Consider the following 18660-nt stretch of genomic DNA (forward strand, 5'->3'; position numbering starts at 1 on the left):
TTCCCAGGTCAAGGAGAAAATACTGCAGGCAGCCAGAAAGAAACAATTTGAGTATTGTGGAAACACAATCAGGATAACACAGGATCTAGCAGCTTCAGCATTAAGGGATCGAAGGGCTTGGAATATGATATCCTGGAGGCCAAAGGAGCTAGCATTAAAACCAAGAATCACCTACCCAGCAAAACAGAGTATAATGCTTCAAAGGCAAAATATGGATTTTCAGTAAAATAGAGGACTTTCAAGCTTTCTCAATGAAAAGACCAGAGCTAAAGAGAAAATTTGATTTTCAAATACAAGAATCAAGAGAAGCATGAAAAGGTAATCAAGAAAAAGAAATCACAAGAGACTTACTAACGTTGAACTGTTTTGTTTACATTCCTACAAGGAAAAAATTATGTTTGTAATTCATGAGGCCTTTCTCAGTATTAGGGTAGTTGAAGTGAATATATAGACAGAGGGCACAGGGTGAGTTAATATGAAGGGATGATATCTAAAAAAATAAAGTAAAATTAAGGGGTGAGAAAGGAATATATTAAGAGAGGGAGAAAGGGAGAGATAGAATGGAGTAAATTATCTCACATAAAAGTGGCAAGAAGAAGCAGTTCTGTTGGAAGGGAAGAGGGGGCAGATGAGGGGGAACAAGTGAATCTTGCTCTCATCGGATTTGACATGAGGAGGGAATAACATACACACTCAGTTGGGTATCTTACCTCACAGAAAAGCAGGGGGAAGGAGATAAAAAGGGGGATAATAGAAGGGAGGGCAAATGGGGGAGGAGGCAATCAAAAGCAAACACTTTTGAAAAGGGACACAGTCAAGGGAGAAAATTGAATAAAGGGGGACAGGACAGGATGGAGGGAAATATAGTTAGTCTTTCACAACATTAGTATTGTGGAAGTGTTTTGCATATCGATACATGTGTGGCCTATATTGAATTGCTTGCCTTCTTAGGGAGGATGGGTGGGGAGGGAAGAGGGAAGAGAATTTGCAACTCAAAGTTCTGAAAGTGGATGGTCAAAAAAAAGTTGTTTTTGAATGCAGCTGGGAAATAAGATATACAGGTAATGGGGTATAGAAATCTATCTGCTCTACAAGAAAGTAAGAAGAAGGGCAGGGAGTTGGGTGACAGAAGGGAGGGGTGACTGGGGAAAGGAGCAATCAGAATATATGCCATATTGGAGTGGGGGGGGGGACACGATAGAAATGGGGATAAAATTTGTAACTCAAAATCTTGTGGAAATCAATGTTGAAAACTAAAATATTAAATGATAATAAAATATGAAAAAAGGGTGGGAGAGGGAAGGCTTAAACATTTGAGGATAATAGTAACTTTCAATTTTATAGGTGACAAGTTTGCTTCTACTCTTCTTTGCAGATCGAATTGTGAAAGGATAGAACAGAGCAAGATTTCTTAACCTTTTTCGTGTTTTGGACCCCTTTGGCAGTCTGATGAAGTCTCTGAATCTCTATTAGAGTAATGCTTTTAAATGAATAAAGGAAAATACATGGGATCATAAAGGAAATGAGCTATATTGAAGTATAGTTATCAAAATATATTTAGAAAAACAAGGTCATGGATTCCAGATCAAGAACTCCTGCTCTAGTATGTGAGAAAACATGGCTAGTTAGTCCTACATCAGAAAGATTCTTGTCTTCCTGTGCCTGCCTACAGCAGCAGAATTAGCTGTTGAATGTCCTATGTCAGTAAGGTTTTGAATGCTAGGCTGGGATTTCAGAAGATTTAAGCGAAGTTTAATAATTTGATGGAGTGTTGGCTTTTTAAAATTTTTTTTTAATTTTTATTTTACAACACACGGTTCTACATAATGGAGTGTTGGCTTTAAAACATCACTTCATGGATTCCCTTGGCTTTTATTTTAGTGCCAGGGGAATTCGGTCAAGGAACATCCTGTGTGTTGGCTGGTTGTCCAGCACACAAAGTTGTACAGCTGTTAGTTGGGGAATAGTAGTGTTTGTGGTGGTACTTGCCCTCTTGATTTCTTTCCAGGGGCTTATTAGATTGAGAGCAACTGCATATAGCTGAAAGGAAAAAAAATATTTAATAGAGTTTATCTTTGAAATTTTCTCCAATCATTATGCGCAGAGTTGGTTCCAACATGGAATTGGCCTTTCCTGCCCAAACTATGATGAGTTATTGAATATGAGAAATTGGATTGTTTTGGAGAGGAAAAGATTGCCGGAGATAGGTAGAAGGAAGCAGAATGTGGCGCGGGGGGGGGGGGGCACAGCGTAGAGAACCTATTAATTAATCAGATTTAACATTTTATTACATGGATCTTCCTTCCTCTCCCACCGAAGGTATGAATCAGCCAGGGAAGTTGTTATAATTTTCCATTACAAGAAAAACTCATGCACATTCTGGAAGGGAGAGAAATTTCATGTAGAATTTTAATAGTGTACATCTATCCTAAATTTCTCCCCTATGTGTGGTTCAAAATGGTGTTTTTGAAAGTGATTTTCTTGGAACAGCACCTGCCTGACCTGCGACTTAATCAGTTTTGAGGGCTCTGTCTTTGCTGCTAGAAACTGAATGCTGACCCAATAATGGTTTTTTTTCCGAGTCATAAAGCATTTATTAAGTGTCTATTATGTGCCAGACACTGTACTAAGTGCTGGGACAAAGAAAGACAAAAACCAAACAAAAACAGCCCCTGTTCTGAAGGAATTCATGTTCTTTTTTTTTTTTAACACCAATAATGTTTTTTGTATACATGGACCTTCTTCTTTAGAGCACTTCTTTCTGCTCTCCAATGTGAAATGTGTTTAGAAAAATACTTTAGAAGAAATTTGAAATCAGTTTTTCTCTGGTCTTATTGTAACTTAGTGAAGGAGGGGAATAGAATCAATATTCTGTTTGCTCTGTTGGGTTTTACAGAACAATGGTAGGTATTTTAAAAAAAATCTGAAAGATACCCTTCTCCCCTAACTCACTGGCTAATAGAGGCCTCTCTAAAGTTCACTTCTAGTTTCTTGGAGATGCTGCTTCTGTTGACCGTTAGTAACTTAAAAAAATGTTGTGGGTTGCATTTTTCAAATTTCCTGTTTATCCACATTTCCCATATGATTTCTTCTAGGCTTTGAGCTTGTATCACTTCTGTAGTTTGTGTGGAGATAAATTCAATTCATCTTTTCCTGACGGACTGAGAACTTTTAGGAACAAACCCAAGTCTTACTTGGATGAAAACATCTAGCTTAGATTAAATCTGTGATCTAAGAGTTTTAATCAGCATTTTCAAACAAACCAGTATAGGGGAAAATAGGAGAAACAAGGAATTGTCTGATCAGTATAAGGGATTAACTTTAGTGCCTGGGTCAAGCAGTCAAAGAAAAGGTTAAATGTATTCATGACATATGAATTTACATATATGAAGAATATCTTGTTCTATTTACTTCCATGCTTAATTCTGGACTAATTTCACAGTCCAAATAATTCTTTAGAACCATTTTTTCCCTGTTTATGAAATAAGGAGGATGATCTAGGATTTTGGCATGAAACAGGGAAAAAGAAAGCTTGAAGAAAATTGAAATAGTATCTTTTGTCCTATGAGATTAGTTTTTGTGATTCCAGACTGGGAAAATCCTCCAGTCTTTGGGCTGATATGGCTAACTGTAAACCATACTGAGTATAATAAACAACAGAAAGCATTTCTTGGTTTGGATTTCCCTATGACTAGAGCATATATTCCCTTTCTTGTTTTCTGAGACATGAGGACAAAAAACTTCCCACAACTCTATGAGATATTTATGTGTGAATGTATTCTTTCCCTCTCGCTCTTACTATATACTTTCTTAGCTTGAACTAACTTGAGGGAGGTAGAGCAGATGTGAGACTACCTAGCTTTATAGAATCACAAATAGAATGGGAAGAACATTGGACCCAAAGGACCTTACTGGATTTGAATCATAGCTAATCTGCTCTGCAGTAGTGGCTGCCACCATAGTTTGGTTGATCCCCCTAAAATAGCTTTGGCTCTTTCTTGAGTGGACCTTTGTTGATAAATCTCAGCTTCATGATAGCAAAAAGAAGTCACCTCTTTTTTTTTAACTTTTACTCACAGATCTTGAAAATGATACTGTTCTTTTTCAGGCTACCGGAGAGGCAGTAGATTATTAAATGCCAATTTTTCTTCTTTGCCCTCCTTCCATTAACTTTTAAAAATTTTATCAATATTATTTTTCATTCCTGAATACATCCCTCTCTCCCACCCCTTTCCGGTGAATCTTCCCATATAACAAAGACTTAATAAAGAGAAAAAAAATCAACACATATAACAACCAACACTTTTTGCGTCTGAGAGCATATGCAATGTTTAAAACACTTAGTTTCCCACATCTGCAGGAAAGGGAGGGAACTGTATCTTCTTAGTTCTTTTCTAGAGCCAAGCTTGATCACTATGTTTACTTTTATTCTTAAAATTTGCATTGTTGTACCCTTTGTGTTTATTGTTTCCCTCGTTCTGTTTACTGTATCAGTTCATATAATATTCCCTTCCTTGAATCCTTTATATATCTATATATAGATATATAAAGTATATATATATAATATATATATTTCATCTTTTTCTTTGTGGCATATGACTATTTATCATTGTTTGTTTAACCATTTACAAGTTGATTCCTATCTCTTTTTTTTAAAAAAAAATGAGATAGGCAGTCAGGAAGTGGAGTAATCATATTCATTATGTATGACTGTGTATAAGGACTATCTTGTTCTTTCTACTTGTATGATTTGGTTGGAACATTCACTGTTTTCTGAACATTAGGCATTTTAAGGTCTTTGGCTGTATCTGATTCCTGAATTTCTGATGAATTAGGAGAAATTACACTCAATCTGTGGCACTAGGATTTGCATTCCCTAGTGCATTTTCAAAGCTCAATAAATGTTCACCCCTCTTAGAGCAAGGGTTCTTAATCTGGAGTCTGTGATTTTGGCAGAGGTTTCCTTTTCTTCTTCCTCTTCCTCTTCTTCTACTGTATTTCAGTATAATTAGAATCCATTGTAGTCCTAGGTATTTTATTTTATTTTTTGCATTTAAAAAAACCACATTGATCTGAGAAGGGGTCTCTGGTTTTTACCAGACTGCCAAAGGGTTCCCTGGCACAAAAATGGTTAACAACTCCTGTTCAGAGCCACTGTCAAATAACTGGGGTTGAGATTTATCTCGCCATTTTAGATTCCTTTGACTCATCTGTTGGGGGCAGAACAAATGAATAGAAAGTTGATCAGAAGATAGGAAACTGGAGATAGAAGAAATAAAAGCTAAAGGCCCAGCCAATTATATTTTTGTAATAATGGCTAGCCTTTATAAGGTAATTTTTAAGGTTGCAAGGTGCTTTATTTACAAAGATTATATACCTTTATCCCCAAGAACCCTAAGAGTCAGGTATTGTTATTGTCCTAATTTTATGGATGAGGAAACTGAGGCAGGCTGAGGCTAAAGGACTTGCCCAGGGTGACACAGCTAGTAAGTGTCTGAGGCCAGATTTGAATTCAGATCTTCCTGACTCTGGGACCAGCACTGTAGTCACTGCACTCAGCTTTGGACCAGTAGTCTGGACACCTGGCTTCTTCTGGTTATGTGTCAGTAATTCTTGTATCAAATCATCTCTGAGTTCCTGTCTACTTCTATGATTTTATATCTTTATGCTTCATCTGTTGGCTCCCAGAGGGAGAGAGACAGCTAGCCAGTGGATAGAGTGGTAGGTTGGGAGTCAGGAAGACCTGAGTTCAGATCTGGTCTCACATACTTAACTAGCTGCATGACCTTGGGCAAGTCACTTAACCTGTTTGCCTTAATTTTCCTCATTTTACAAATGAAGATGATAATAATGCCTACCTCACAGGATTGTTAATGAAGATCAAATGAGATAGTAGGTGCAAAATAAATTCTTATTCCTTTCACTTCCCCAGTTAATCAGGACCGAATAATATAGGAGCTTTTGTAATGTTTTGATATAGCACATTAATCATTGAGAGAAAAGGAAATTGGGCAAGGGAAGGGGAGGATATTCGTGTAGTGGGTATGTGTTCTACTTTTTGTTTTGTTCTGGTTATTTCCTGGAAGCAGAACTTACCAGAAGTCATTTAGAGAGTGCCTGCTCTGTGTATTGAGTGCTACTGTAGGTACTACTAGTTGTTAAATTTGCTCACAATTATTTGCTAATGAAACTTCATTTCAAAGACAGCCACATCTAATGTTGTCTTAAAGAAATGATGCATAGCTCTGGTCACACATTTTCTTTATGATCCCAGTAAGTCTAAGTTATTGCTTTTAACTTTTTTCTTTCTGTTCTCCTTCCCCACAAACAAAATGAAATAAAACCGAAATACCTATGTTGTTTTCAGGTTGGTGCTTTTGGCTCTATTTTCAATTTTAGGACTGTGGGCAGTATCTATTTGTAAGTTAACAGACACAGACTACTCAAATGAGGTTTTAGAATAAGAGGTGTGAGGGAGTGGAGGGAAGTGTTTGAGCTTCTCTCCAAAAAATAATAGTAAGGGAGTTCTAGAGCAGAAGTTCTTAATCTTTTGTGTCCTGATCCCCTTGGGCAGTCAGGTGAAGAAGCATATGGACTCCTCAGAATAATATTTTTAAATGCATAAAATAAACATGGGATTATAAAGGAAACCAATTACATTGAAATTTAGTTTTCAAAATTTTAGGGAAAAGAAAGTCCATGGATCCTCAGGTTAAGAACCCCTGTTCTAGGGCATAGTTGATTCACTGCCAAGACTGGATCCCTCCTCTACAGCTATTACTAATTCCCTTTTATGTACTTAGCCTTCAAAGATGGACATTAGACTCTGGTCCGTAGACTCATTAAAATAAATAGGTAGTATTTACCCATTTACAACTGGCATTTAGTTTAATGTGTCCTTGAAAATAGTTTTATGGGGCTAATTTTGTTAATTTATATCAGACTTTATATTTTACAAAGTACTTTCTTCAAAACAGCTCTGTGAGAGGTAGTTACTACAAATATTTTTATCCTTACTTTGTGTGCAGGGGTTGGGAACCTGCATCTTCTAGGCCACACGTGACCCTGTAAGTTCTCAAGTACGGCCCTTTGACTGAATCCAAACTTCACAGAACAGATCCCCTCCACAAAAGGATTTGTTCTCTAAAACTTGGACTCAGTCAAAAGGCTTCACCCAAGGACCTAGAAGGCCACATGTGGCTTTGAGACAAAAGGTTCCCCACCCCTGGTAGGGTCATTAGTAAGTGGTGAATCTAGGTTCCTTGAAGAACTCTCTGTTTTGATGAATAGATACTTAGACTCGTGGAGGAAGAGAAGGTAAACTGTACTAAATGGGTGCTGGGGCTTAGGGAACTGTAGTGACCTGACCCACCAGCTCTCATTGATCCTTTATTAATGTTCCTCCAGTAGTTTAGAGGGAGGAAACCACTGTCACTGTAGCCTTGTAACTACTTCACTTAGGCCATTAACCTTGTATTTCTAAAACTGAGGAAACTGAGGCACAAAGAGATTAAGGCCATCTAACTAATGGAGACAGCTTGTTGGATAAGGTGCTGAGCCTGGAGTCAGAAAGACTTGAGTTCAGATGTGGCCTCAGACACTTAATAGCTATATAATCTTGGCAAGTCACTTAACCTCTATTTATTTCATGTTCCTTATCTATAAAACGGATATAGCAATAGCACCTACTTCCCAGGGTTCCCGGTATCAAATGAAATAATATTTGTAAAGTGATTAGTATAGCGCCTGGCACATAGTAGGTGTTTTATAAACTACTGCTACTATATAAAATACTGCTACTTGCCACCACCGCCACCACTGCCACCACCGCTACCACCACTGCCACCACTACCATTACTACTATTGCTACTATGATGTAGATGACATCTCCAAAATATATCCCTTTTCCCACTCTGCCATGCTGCTGCTGTCTCTCAGATCTTTATTCTTTACAAGTGTGTATAGGGTATGTTCATAGAAGACTTGTATTTCTGGTGTGAGGGCTATTGAGCTCTTTTCAGGGCTGCTTTTCACCTTTGGTTTTCACTTGATGCCCCTAACTCTCACCTGTGGCTCCAAGAAGCTGTAGCATGCACAGCAGCCACACCCCAGTAAATCATTTTGGCAGACAGACTATAAACCAGGTTGAGGGTAACTGAGGGGTTTCAAACCCATTGGGAGGTTAGGGGGGTGACTACCCTAAGTATGTGGAGATATCCCCTGATAGAATGGGCAGATGAGAACAATTTGTTCCAATGACCATGAAGGCAGCTGAAGCAGGTGCTGTGGAGTGCTTAGAGCTTGGTTAGACATGGAAAACACCAAGGTCATCTACTGCATTTTGAACCGTTACCAGTTGTCTTGACTCTGTCCTGCCACTGGACTGCGATGACTCTGGAAGAGAGAGTGACATTGATGACTTTGTGCAACTCTGCCTCACTTACATCCTATTTATGCAAAAATCAAAAGACATCACCCATACCATTTTACCGTTATACCTATCTCAATGTCCTGTGGCAACAGGCAAGTGATGAAGCAGCAGGTACAGATATACTAGTCACAATCCTGCACACAGGTGGCCCTGGCCATAGGATTGTCTTTTCAGTGAAAGCATCAGTGGGATCCGGCAGCCCCCTGGGTGTCTGAGCAGCCATTTAAGGATCACACTGCTCACCTCCTGGTGTGAAGAAGGGACTAGAAAAGGTGTCCTAAAAATTCTCACTCAACCCTGGCTTGATTACTGCAGCAGGCTGGAATCCTGCCCTGCAGGTGAAACACAAAAAAATGTATGAAAACTTCTGCAAAGATAATTCCTCTTACCATTGGTACATGGATTGCGCACACCCTTGTAGACAACGCAAAATCCAGTAGACCTGAAAGATGAACAGCTCTTGTTGCAAGAGAACTCAGCAGGTATTGAATCCATATAGCAGCCCTGAGTGAAACAAGGCTGGTAAGTGAAGGCCAGCTTACTGAAGTTGGAGCTGCAAACATGGTTTTCTGGAGTGACCACAATGAAGGGCAGTTCCATAAAACTGGTGTAGGTTTTGCAATCAAAACTAATCTAATCAACAAGCTTGTATGCCTACCAAAAGGAGTGAATGAAAGGCTCATGACAATTTGATTGCCATTTGATGATGGTAGCAAATGCATGCTACCATCATTAGTACCTATGTTCCCACCATGACAAACCAGATGAGGTCAAAGAAAAATTTTATGAAGAGACCCTTATCACCAATGTGCCAAAAGAGGACAAGTTTATAATTCTAGGTGACTTTAATGTTAGAATAGGCTCCGACTGCCAGACATGGCAAGGAGTCATTGGGAGGGATGGAGTTGAAAACAGCAACAGCAGTGGTCACTTACTCCTGAAGACTTGGTGCATTTCATGACTTTCTCATCACTAACACAGCCTCCCATTTATTTAAATACAATAAAATTTCATGGATGCACTATCATAGTAAACATCAGCATTTAATAGACTATGTGATTGCAAGAAGAAGAAATAGATGGGATGTGAGAGTGACAAAGGTAATGTGTGGTGCAGAGTGCTGGACTGATCATAGACTTATCCTTTCCAAGCTAAATATTCACATTCAACAAAAGCTGTGGCCACAAGGCAAAATAACTACCAGAAGAAGTAATGTCAACAGCTTCTCTAAGTGGGAACAGTTTGTCACCAACTTAGAAAGTTGAGCCAACACAGTTGGCAACCGTGGAGCAGAAAAGGAGTGGGAAGCTTTCAGAGATTGGGTGTATTCCACTGCATTTGCTCATCTGGGTCAGAACAATTGCAAACATCAAGATTGGCTTGATGAAAATGATGGGAAAATTCAGAAGCTGCTAAATGACAAAAGGGAATTCCACAGGGTTTACTAGCAGGATAGTTGTTCATCCATTTCTAAGAAGGCAGCATTTAATTTCATCAAAAGTAAAGTACAAGTAAAGCTTAGAGAGATGCAGGATTCTTGGCTCACTAAGAAGGCAGATGAAATTCAGCTTTATGCTAATAGTAACAATCCAAAGCACTTTTATGATGCCCTGAAGGCTATTTATGGTCCAGACACCTATGGTGCATCTCACCTACTCAATGCTGATGGAGCTACATTGATTAGTGATAAGGACGTGATCCTTGAGAATTGGGCTGAACACTTCCATAGGGTTCTCAACAGTCTGTCATCAATCAATGCTTAAGCCATTTATTGTTTACCTAAGGTTAAGGTCATTCTGTCCCTAAGCTGGAGTGCCAGCTGAAGAAGAGGGTTTGAATGCCATTAGGCTTCTTTCATGTGGCAAAGCACCTAGTGCTGATTCTATTCCAGCTAAGATTTACAAAGTATGTTGGGGCGGGGGTCCATTGCTCATATAAGCTGACTGAAATTTTCTGGATTATAAGGCAAGAGGTTATCCCCTAGGGTTCGAGGGTGCCTCCATTGTCCATCTCTATAAAGGTAATGGCAATAGATCGTCCTGTGACAATCATAGGGTCGGGGGAGGTGTCTCTCTCTTAGTCATTGCTGACAAAATTCTTGCCAGAATCCTCCTCAATAGGCTGATTCTTCGTCTGGAAGATGGTAATCTACTTGAGTGCCAGTGTGGCTTTGGAAAGGGTTGAGAAATGGTTGATATGATGTTTGCTGCACAACAACTACAAGAGAAATGCCAGGAGCAGAACAGAGGTCTCTACACAATGTTTGTTGATCTGACCCAAGGCATTTGATACTATCGGTCATGATGGCTTATGGAAAATTACATCAAAATTTGGTTGCCCGGAGAAGTTCATCAGTATTGTACGTCAATTTCACTATGGTATGCCTTCCTTGGTTCTGGATAATGGATGATGCTCTTGTGCTTTCCCAGTCACCAGTTGAGTGAAATGAGGCTGTGTGCTTGCTCCCATGCTTTTCCAGTTATGTTATCAAATACCTTCATTGAGGACAGACACAGCATCAAAGTCAGCTACTGCACTAATGGTAAATTCTTCAACTTAAAAAGGCTACAAGCCAAGACTAAAGTGGAGGGAGTGTTGGTGCATGACTTTTTTGTTAACAGATGATCGTGCACTCAATGCAGCCTCTGAAGTTGAGATGCAACATAATTCTCTGCTTCTCATACTAATTTTGGCCTAACAGTTAACACCAAGAAAACACAGGTGCTCCATCAGCCAGAAACACCATCCATCTGTGGAACCATTGGTTACAGCAAATGGAAAAGTTTTGAATACTTTGGATAAGTTAACTTACCTTGGCAGTATGCTTTCCAGGGAGGTACATATTGATAATGAGGTTGACACATGCATTGCCAGAGCTAGCACAGTGTTTGGGAGGCTCTGAAGGAAAGTGTGGGAGAGAAGAGGTATTAGACTGACTACCAAACTGAAGGTCTGCAGAGTCATTGCCCTGACCTCATTGTTGTATGCCTGTGAAACCTGGACTATGTACCAGCACCATGCCAAGAAACAGAATCATTTCCATTTGAATTATCTTAGGTAGATTCTTAAGATCACCTGTCAGGATAAGATACCAGACACTGAGGTCCTTTTTCCAACTAAACTGCAAACATTCAGACTCTACTGCAGAGAGCACAACTCCAATGGGCTGGCCACATTGTTTGAATGCCAAACGTATGATTGCCAAAAAAGACTTTTATGGAGAACTCACACTGGGCAGGTGCTCACATGGTGGTCAGAGCGATACAAGGACACTCAATGTCTCTTAAGAATTTTGGAATTGTGTGACATAGGAGACACTGGCACAGGACTGCCCATGCAGCATGGCATGCTCTCATCAAAGAGGATGTGCTCTATGAGTAAAGCAGAATTGAAGTAACTCAAAAGAAATATGAGATATACAAATTTAGAGAATCCACACCAAATATTCACATGGACTATGCCCCACTGTAGAGAATTTCAAGCTCATATTGGTCTCATCAGCCACAGTCGGACACACTGTAACTTGAGTCTAACATAGTGATGTCATTTTGGTCCTTTTTGAGAAGGAAGAACAGTATAACCAACTAACCAACTCTTTACAAGTGCTCTGTTGTTGATTTAATTATAGCTATTTTATGTTACCTGGTTCTGTTCCTTGATTTTCATGATTAGTGTCTTACCCAGTAGGTGGAGGAAGGAGCGTCAATAATGGGCAGCTAGATTTTACTTAGAGAATCTATTGGATGCTCACTGCAGTAGTAGGAAAGAAGAAAATGAAAAGTTGTGTTTTAGAGTGAATTGGCAATTTTGTCTCTGGACCGATTTGGGGCATTTGTATTATAATAGAAATCTTCATCCAGGAGGAAGGGAGAAAATAGTAGACACTAGACACTTTTAGTCAGGAAAATGACAAAGTTTTCTTCCTAAGGTTTCACATTCCATCATATCTCTGCATTTCCTTCCTTTTTAAAAAAAGTTTTATTGATATGTTTTATTTTACGTTACAGAAATTTACAGATTACTTCCACTTTGTGGGAGGTCTCTTGTAACAAAGTAAATCAGCTAAGTAAAACTAACAACATAGTGTTCTGCTCTGAAAGTGCATACATCTCACATCTGTTACAACCCTACCACCTTTCACCTAATTTTTTAATTAACAGAATTCTTTTTTTCTTTCCCTCCAACTTCCCAAATATGTATAGTTAAACACAACAAATTCCTTTAACAGTTGTGTTTAAAAATTTATATGTCTCATTCTGCAGCTTAAATCAGTTACATTTCAGTGATGGACATAGGATATTTCATTATTGGCCCTCTAAAATCTTGAGTGGTTGGTTGTATTGATCATAGTTCTTACAGTTTCCAGTTATTTGGTTTTTTACAGTGTTGTTGCTATTGTATAAATTGTTCTGGTTCTGCTCATTTCATTCTTCATCAATTCATAAAGGTCCTCAGAATTGTTCATTTTTATAGTATCAGTTTTATAGTATAAATTGTTCTGGTTCTGCTCACTTCACTCTGCGTCAGTTCATACAAATCTTTCCACATCATTTTGAAATCATCTGTTTCCTCATTTCTTGTAGCACAATAGCATTCCATCACATACATATAATTCACAACTTATTCAGCCATTCCTCAGTCATTGGACATCCTCTTAGTTTCTAGCTTTTTGCTACCATAAAAAGAGCTGCTATAAATATTTTTGGATATAAAAACACTTTACTTTTTCTTTTTTGGGGGGGAAAGGTGCGGGGAGGGGGAAGTATAGGCTTAGCAGTGGTGTAGGTGCACATGGTTTAGTAACTTTTTGTGTATAATTCCAAATCTCTCTCCAGAATGGTTGTACTTATTCATGGATCCTGTAATGGTCCATAAATTTGCCTGTTTTCCTACAGATTTTAACATTTATCATTTTTTCTTTTTTTTTTTTGTTATTTTTTGCCACTCTGAATTGAGGTAGGATGGACTCAGAATTGTATTAATTTACATTTCTTGAAGTGATTTGGAGCATTTTTTCACATGGTCATAGATACCCTGTATTTCTTCCCTTGAGAATAGCCTGTTTGTGTCCTTAGACCATTTATCAATTGGGGAATGGCTCTTTTTCTTAAAAGTTTGAATCAGTTCTTTACATATCTTGGATATGAGATCTTTATCAGAGAAACTTGATGTGAAGTTTTTTTTCTCAGTTTGCTTTCCTTTTAATTTATTTTTTCCCTTTTAATTTCCTTTTCTCTTAGCATAATTCACTGAAGAGTTAAGCTAGGTGGATTTATTTTCATTTTAGACCTTGTCAAATTTGTATGGGGACTTTTTGCTCTGTCTTTCCCTTTAAATGTTGGAAGTTGAAGGGATGAAAGTATAGGGGAACACGTGGGGAGGGCATGGATGGGTGTTGTATATGGAGTAAAGTATTTTGAGTGATGGTTCAGTGAGCAGGAAAAATATTTCTACAAAGTACAGAAACCTCAAGAATTGTGGCCTATTTCTCTTAGAGTGGTCAGAAGAAGAAAAGGGTGGGGAGATAAAACCACTTACTTGCCTCTCAAACTCCTCTGTTTTTTTTGTCTTTTTTTCTTCCTTTTCTGTTTGTGTGTTTGTTTTTTTAATTTTTAAAATATAGCTGCAGATAGTAAGGATGAAGAAATCAAAGTTCCACCCAGGCGATCCTTTCTGGGTATGTATGATGCAAGCCCATGCTGCATGAAATTAACATCTGAACACATTTTGTTTTTCATTTCTATTAGACTGCTTTTCCTGCTTCTCAGTTTGTCACCTCTAGCTTCTCCTTCCCAAGGCATTTCCCTATTTCTGTCATTGTTATTTCATTTCTGTTTGGTTTTTCTGTTATTCTAGAAGTGGTTGCATGCCAGTCATTTCCACCAAGAATCCAGATAAGCCATTTTGCAAATTAACCAACTTGCAACTTGACTCTTTTCAAGCATGAAGTAGTTCTATAGAAAAACCTATTTTTCTGTTTGTGTGTGGCTAATTTCTTTTCATGGAGGGTGGAGGGTTGTGTGGGATTGGGATGAGGGCAGGATTATTGATGGTATTTCTCTTTGTGTGTTTGGCTTTGTCCATGCTTACCTTCATTCCTTTTCTATATCTGGTTTGCCAGAAAGTATTGAATTGGTATATGTTAAAGTACAGGATTTATTTTTATTCTCCTTTATATTCTTTTATAAGCCGAAATGACAGCTTTATATAATTCTTTAGGATGGATGAAGTCTGCTTGGGTTTTTTGCTTTCTGTGAAATTCCCTTGCACAAGCACTCAGGCAAAAGCAATGATTTTTTGGTTCCAATTTATTCCTTACCCCTAATTTTCTTTTTCTTTCCTTAGCACTTTCTTTTTCTGCTCCTGGGCATTTAAAAAAAATAGCATTAAAGTACTTGTGAATTTGCTGGTTATTAATTGCACACTCTTCCTTCCACTCCCCCCACTTCATTCCCCTAGAGACTATCATGCTTGCCTCATTCATTCTTCAAGTTCTTTATGAATTGGAGTTTACTTGGCCTAGTACAAATAGGCTGAAATTTACACTTGGTACCTGTATATACCACCTACTAAGCCCAAAGGGGAACTTTTTGGAATGTATGACTTTGTTTCAGTAGTTGTAATTCCTGAGGAGAGAAAGACATTTGGGAATATAAAATATAAGATTATCTGCATGTAGCAGAATACCTTTTCTTATATTCTGTCTAGCAGGATGAACTTGTTTTATTGTAAAGAAAAAATAGAATATTTCTAACGAAAATGTGAATGAAGGATGATTTCTACTTTTCAAGGCCTACAAATAGTATGTATTGACTAATAATGTAATTTACAATGCTCTTTTTTGCTTTTGTTATTTCTTTCCAAATTTTTTCCTTGGTATTTTAACTCAAGTAGATTGTCTCTTTATAATCTGTTTATAATCCTTGTGAGCTTGAAAATTTATATGTAAAAGTAAGAAATCTGATTCTAACATTGACCTTTTTTTTTTTCTTGCTATCTGCTAATGCTTCATCATTGAGGATATATATAGAAACACAACCTGTTGGATTTTCTTACTGGGAAAGTATCTGAAAGCTTTGAGGATCTAATTAGAGGGCAGAAATAGTAATTTTCTTCTTTAAGCAGATTTGTTTTCTGCAGAAATTGATGTTTGTTGACTTTAATGGTCTCTTTCAATTCAAGCATCTTGTAAATAGAGAGAAGATGAAAGTGGTATTCCAATTGACTCTTCTAGATGCTTTGTCAGTTTCCACCGATTTACTTGCTTCCCTTGTGCCTTTTCTTAACTCCCCAACATAGAGATATGATTAGGTCATTGTGCTCCTCGGAAATCTTAAAAGACTCTCTATTGCTTATGAAATAATATCTAGATTCCATTAGTCTGTCATTCAGTGCCCTTTACCCCTCCATAGTCTGGCTCCGTCCTACCTTTCCAGCTTTGCACTCATCCCTTCCATGTATTCTGTACCTTCCATATTCTGTACTTATGCAAAATTAGATTGCTCACTGTTTTTGGCCATAGCCCAAGCTTCATTCCCCCTCCTATCCCATCTGTACCCATACACATATGTCAAAACTCAGGTCAGATGTTACCTTTTCCATGAAGCTTTTTTGATTTTTTTTACTTCAGTTTTCCCAAGATAGAAATTATTTTTCACTACTTGGGACTCTTTTAGTATTTTGTACCTCTTCTATGCATTTATGCTATTTGTGTATCTCATCTTCCTTGATTGTGAGCTTCTTGAGGGTAGTAAGTGCCTTGACTTTAAAACATGCTTACTATTTGTGTTGAATGAATGTGATCTAAGATGAAATGAACATCCTCTAAGCAGAATTTCACTGACTTAAAAACTAGACTAACATAAGAACAGATTGAATCTTTCCTTTTTTTGTGAAATAGAAAAAGTAACTTTTCTAAACTGTCCTCCAAACTTGGTGCCTAAAAAACATCCTGAGGAGTAAGGTTGATGTTTTTTCATTATGGCCTTTACTTTTTTAATGGCTATTTTACTTTAGCTTAACAGTTTTTTTATATGTTTACTGTGGAATTAGAGACAGCATCAGTTCTAGTGGGATGTCCTCCACTTTGTATACTTTGCTTACTGCAGCTTTTCTCTAGTCTTAAGTCTGGAAGCGTTTCCCAGAATTTGATGTTGATTTGACTTCTGCGCTTCTTGATCTCAGAGGTCCATATTTTTCGAAGTCATGATCCATCTACTCCTCAGTGCCTCTTACCCTTTTGAATCAGTAGTTATGATTTCAATTTATTCTGTGTTCTTGTTATAGGGTTTGAAGTATATAAGAATATAAATGCCTATGTATAACAAAGCTTATAGCCTTTGAAGTAAATTGTTGGACTCTCGACAAAATCAGAAATGTGGAAGGTAGTAAATTCTTTGGGGGCAGGGCAGAAGTTTGGTGGATGTTTGTGTGTAATTTATATACCTTTTATCTTTAAAGATAGGATATCCTTTATGGCGTGGTCTTGTAAATATTTACTGACTGTCAGCTGGGAAGCATATTGATGTGGGAAGAATGAATTGTTAAAAATGAATAGAATTAAAATAGGCACATTTTTTTCTAAACTTAACTGCTAGGCTTCTTTAGGGGTTTTAGAAATGTACATATATACATTTATATATATGTATATATATAATGTATGTATAGTATACACACACACACACATACACACACACACTTTTTTTCTCCTCAGAGTAGGAGAATTGGATATTAAAAACAAGGGGATAGCAATTTTTTAGGGTATATGCTTAATTTTGCAGGTTGCCAAAGTCACCAAATGAATTTAAGAAATAGCCTTTTCTAGTTAGTGGAATGGTCACTAATTTCATTTAGGGTATTACATAAAAATTTAGAGCTAGAAAGGACTTGAGAGATTATTTAAGGGAGTGGTCTGGTAGCATCTGTAGTCTAATAGAAATAGAATGGGCATGCAGGTTCAGTGGCCAGAGTTTTAGTCCTATCTCTTCTAACTAGCTTTGTAATTTGGAATTACAAAGAACTTGTTCCAAATATACCCCCAGAGACCTGTTTCCATATCTATAAAGTGAGAGGGTTATATTTCCATGCTTAAGCATCCACTGTCCTGTCTACTGCTGGTTGGGAGTCTGCCTGCAGGCACCCTGCCAGTGAATTCTGACAGTTAATGGGAACATCTGCTAGGGAGCCATCCCATTATCCTAGCCAGCCCCCTAGTGTCACTGTTTGTCTGCACAGCCATTAATTGCACTGGGAGCCTTGTGAAGCTTAGAATAGGAGTGGAGAATGTTTAGTTTGTCTTTTTTTTTTTTAATACCAAGAGATACCTTCTATTTTGAATAGCTTGTGGCCTTGTAGGGCAAGTATTTTGAAGAAAATATCAGGCTAATAAAAATAAGTATTATATATTATAATATATGTTACATGTAATATATATAAGGTGTATATAAGATTGCAAAATTATGAGTTGGAGATGGAGTAGAAGCATCTATGAGTTCTTATTCTCAGTTCTTTAAAAAAAATCAGTTTAAGAAATGTACTTTTTTTTGGGAAAAATCCTCTTATGCTGAAAAACCATTTACCACAATGACGTCTGGGCAAAGGACAGTTTCTGCGTTATTTGTGTTTAATAGTTAGCACTATGTGGTTATGTAAACCAGTTAAATAGCAACAGAGTAACTAGTACTAGGTTTCCTGGATCTGTTTAAAAAAATTGTGACTAATTTTTGAACTGGAATGAACCTTACAATACGTGTTTTATAATTCAGATTGCTCTAAGCCAAGCAAAACTTTGGACTCTCCTCATCCTTTGTCAGGCATTCATATTCTGGCAGTGCAAGGGCCCTTCTGTGCTGAGGGAACAGGAAAAGAAGTGTCTGGAGATTTAGAAACTTGTGGTTGATTTGAGGAAGTTAGAGCCAGCTTGGTAGCACAGTGGGTGGAGCCAAGATTTGGAATCAGGAAGACCCAAGCTCAAATTCTGCCTCAGACACTGAACCTATGCTATTTGTATCCTCTTGGTCAGTAAATGCAGTCGTTGCTGAGTGCTAACTCAGGGTTAGGTGTTGTACCGGGCAGGTTGCTGAGGTTGCCCTGCCCTCTATGAGCTTTTGATCTAAGAAGAATAAATTGGACATGGAGTGAAATATCAAGGACATATGGGCATTAAGTAAGTATCAAAGAGGTAAGAGAATTTAGTGATGATAGTAAAGGAATTTCATTAAAATAGGAAA

The 18660-nt window shown here is 37.8% G+C and overlaps 1 protein-coding gene across 3 annotated transcripts in view; it reads left to right on the plus strand.

The window, feature by feature from the left end:
• Nucleotides 1–18660, plus strand: part of SLC66A2 (solute carrier family 66 member 2) — a 167132-nt gene that overhangs the window by 25119 nt on the left and 123353 nt on the right. For 2 of the 3 annotated variants that reach the window (XM_036769239.1, XM_036769231.1), the window contains exon 4: nucleotides 14055–14108. The exons of the other annotated variant lie outside the window; for it this stretch is intronic. In XM_036769239.1, the coding sequence (XP_036625134.1) occupies nucleotides 14055–14108 (54 nt within the window). The remainder of the gene's footprint in view (nucleotides 1–14054; nucleotides 14109–18660) is intronic. 3 annotated transcript variants of the gene reach the window in all.

The sequence above is a fragment of the Trichosurus vulpecula genome, chromosome 1 (genome assembly GCF_011100635.1).
Source record: "Trichosurus vulpecula isolate mTriVul1 chromosome 1, mTriVul1.pri, whole genome shotgun sequence".
Classification (NCBI taxonomy): domain Eukaryota; kingdom Metazoa; phylum Chordata; class Mammalia; order Diprotodontia; family Phalangeridae; genus Trichosurus; species Trichosurus vulpecula.